Here is a 2,227-nt window from a genome sequence, read left to right as displayed (position 1 = left end):
ACGGCTGATCCCGCTCTCTGGAAGCCTCTGGATCCCATGAGGCTGCTTCTGCCCCGCCTGCTGTGCTGCATCTGGGAGGCGAGGGGAAGAAGAGGACCGTGCAGCCCCCTCCCAAAGTCATTCGCGATGCCATGGCTCGTGCCTCTGAACAGGGGGAGAGGGCTCCTGAGCTCTGTCCCTACCTTGGAGCCCCTGCGGCTCTTCCTCCAGCCGTCCCATAACCCTTCCGCCCTTCCTTTCTCTTCCACTTGCAGGGGGTTTGGATTCCCACCTTTGGCTCCTTTGACACCGTCTCCAAAGACATCCGGACCGAGGATGGGACCGTGACTCTGCGGTGGCCCGTGTTTCACCTGGCCTCAAACCTCATAGCCACGCACCACCTCAAGCCCCGCAGGGAGTCCCTGCCAGGTAGGAAGGGGGATTCAACTTTTGCTGGCTTCGTGGACAAGGCAAACGGCCACCGCCTCCATTGCCAAAAGCAAACCTCCCCCGCTGAGGAGCCCGTCCAAACGTGGCGCCGTTCTGGCTGATGTCCACCAGAAGCACTTCTAGGGAAGCACCTGCAGAAAACCAACCGTATCATCAACTCTGTCCCTCGCATTTTTCAGTCCTTAGGAAGATGGAGCCCATGAAATACAGCAAGGCGGCCGCAGCTGCCTCTCTGAGCTGGGCGACACTCAGGACTGGCATCCAGAGCACCGTGGCCCTGCTCTCTGGCTGCCTGCAGAATGGGGAGAACGTTGCCGTTGTCCTAAAGGACATCGGCGTGCTCCTCATAGACGGACTGACCTTCCAAATGAAATTCTTCTTTGACTTCCTGGAGCAGCTGTCAGGGAAAGAGAAATTCAGAAGAGCTACTTTCAAGGTGAGCTGCAGTTTCTCCATGGCCCAGGCAGAGCCGTGAGCCTTGCTGTGCCCGCACACGGCCCACCAGGACCTGGCAGCTCCTCGGGCCGTGCAGGTGCTGTGCTGCTGTTAGCTCTCCGTGCCTTGGGCTCCTCGTGTCCCCAGTGCCTCAGCCGTGACGAGGACGTCCCACATCCTCCCCGTTTCTCCCCTGCAGGCCCCCTGGCTGCTGAACGTGGTGGTGTCTCGGGTGGCACCGGTGGCCTCCCTGGTGCACTCTGGCTGCCTTGTCGTCTTTCCCACGTGAGTACGGTGGTGGCTGTGGCTGCTGCTTGATGCAGCTGCTCAGCTCTCGTTCCGGAGCGCTTGTTCCTTGTGTCCATGACTGTCCTGCCCATCAGCATATGTCATAGAATCCTAGAATGATTTGAGCTGGAAGGAACCCCAGCTGGAAGGGGCACCCAGTCCCATTCCCCTGCAGGGAACAGGGACACCTACCCCCAGATGAGGCTGCTCTGAGCCTGGTCCAGCCCGACCTCGAATGCCCGTCTGGGCACCCACCACCTCTCTGGGCAAGATGTTCCGGTGCCTCGCCACCCTTCTGTCAAAAACTTCTTCCTTATACCCAATCTCAGTCTTCCCTCCTGCCCTTTGAAACTATTTCCCCCTCACCTATCCCGACTGACCCTGCTCAAGACTTGAGAACGTAGTGTGCTTAATGCAGCATGAAAATAGGCCTGGTAGCAGTCCAGCAGAGAGAGCAACAAGGATTGCTGGAGCGCAGCATCACACCGGTCGTTGTCTTCTCCTTGCGTGCAGGTTTCAAATGGAGTTTGCACCCAGACCACCACCCGCAATACGCCGCAAGTCTTCAGGAAGCATCTCTGGTCAGGAGACGCCAAAGAAAGAAGCCACTTTGCCACCTCTTGACCAGGGCAAGAAAGGTAAAACAGCTGCCAGTTCCTTTCCGCGGCACGGGCAACATACTTGAGATGGGAAATCCCCTGCTGACCATCAGCCTTGTGAGTGAGCTAAAGGGCTGATGGTGAATCTCCTCTGCCTTCCCCATTCCAGTGAGATTTGCTGGCCGTCCAACCTTCATCAAACGGTTGAGCACAGACAGCATTGATGGAGGACACTTCAGACGGATAAGGAGCTTACTGCTGAAGGAGAGCTCCACGTCCAGGTGAGGCTGGAGGCTCCGGGCTGGGATGTGACCCAACGAGAGCCCATTCCCCAACCCCAAAGGGTCACTGTTTGTGGCCGCCCAACAGTGCAGAACGCAGCACCTACCGTGCGGGGATGGGGGACGCCAGGAGCCCCCCAGCTCACACGGCTGGCCCCTCTGTGCATCTCAGGAGAGCCACGGGGCAGCCGCTGA

The 2,227-nt window shown here is 58.7% G+C and overlaps 1 protein-coding gene across 1 annotated transcript in view; it reads left to right on the top strand.

Annotated features, from left to right (window-relative positions):
* The first annotated feature begins 222 nt into the window (after positions 1-222).
* LOC109364148 overlaps positions 223-2,227 on the top strand; it is a 3,676-nt gene continuing 1,671 nt past the window's right edge. Inside the window, exons 1-4 of the mRNA XM_031557464.1 lie at positions 223-408; positions 609-865; positions 1,064-1,149; positions 1,666-1,790. Coding sequence (XP_031413324.1) covers positions 620-865; positions 1,064-1,149; positions 1,666-1,790 — 457 coding nt within the window. The 5' untranslated portion in view covers positions 223-408; positions 609-619. The remainder of the gene's footprint in view (positions 409-608; positions 866-1,063; positions 1,150-1,665; positions 1,791-2,227) is intronic.

The sequence above is a fragment of the Meleagris gallopavo genome, assembly GCF_000146605.3.
Source record: "Meleagris gallopavo isolate NT-WF06-2002-E0010 breed Aviagen turkey brand Nicholas breeding stock chromosome 2 unlocalized genomic scaffold, Turkey_5.1 Chr2_random_7180001956788, whole genome shotgun sequence".
In the NCBI taxonomy this organism is placed as follows: Eukaryota; Metazoa; Chordata; class Aves; order Galliformes; family Phasianidae; genus Meleagris; species Meleagris gallopavo.
This window is presented reverse-complemented; position numbering and strand designations above follow the sequence as displayed.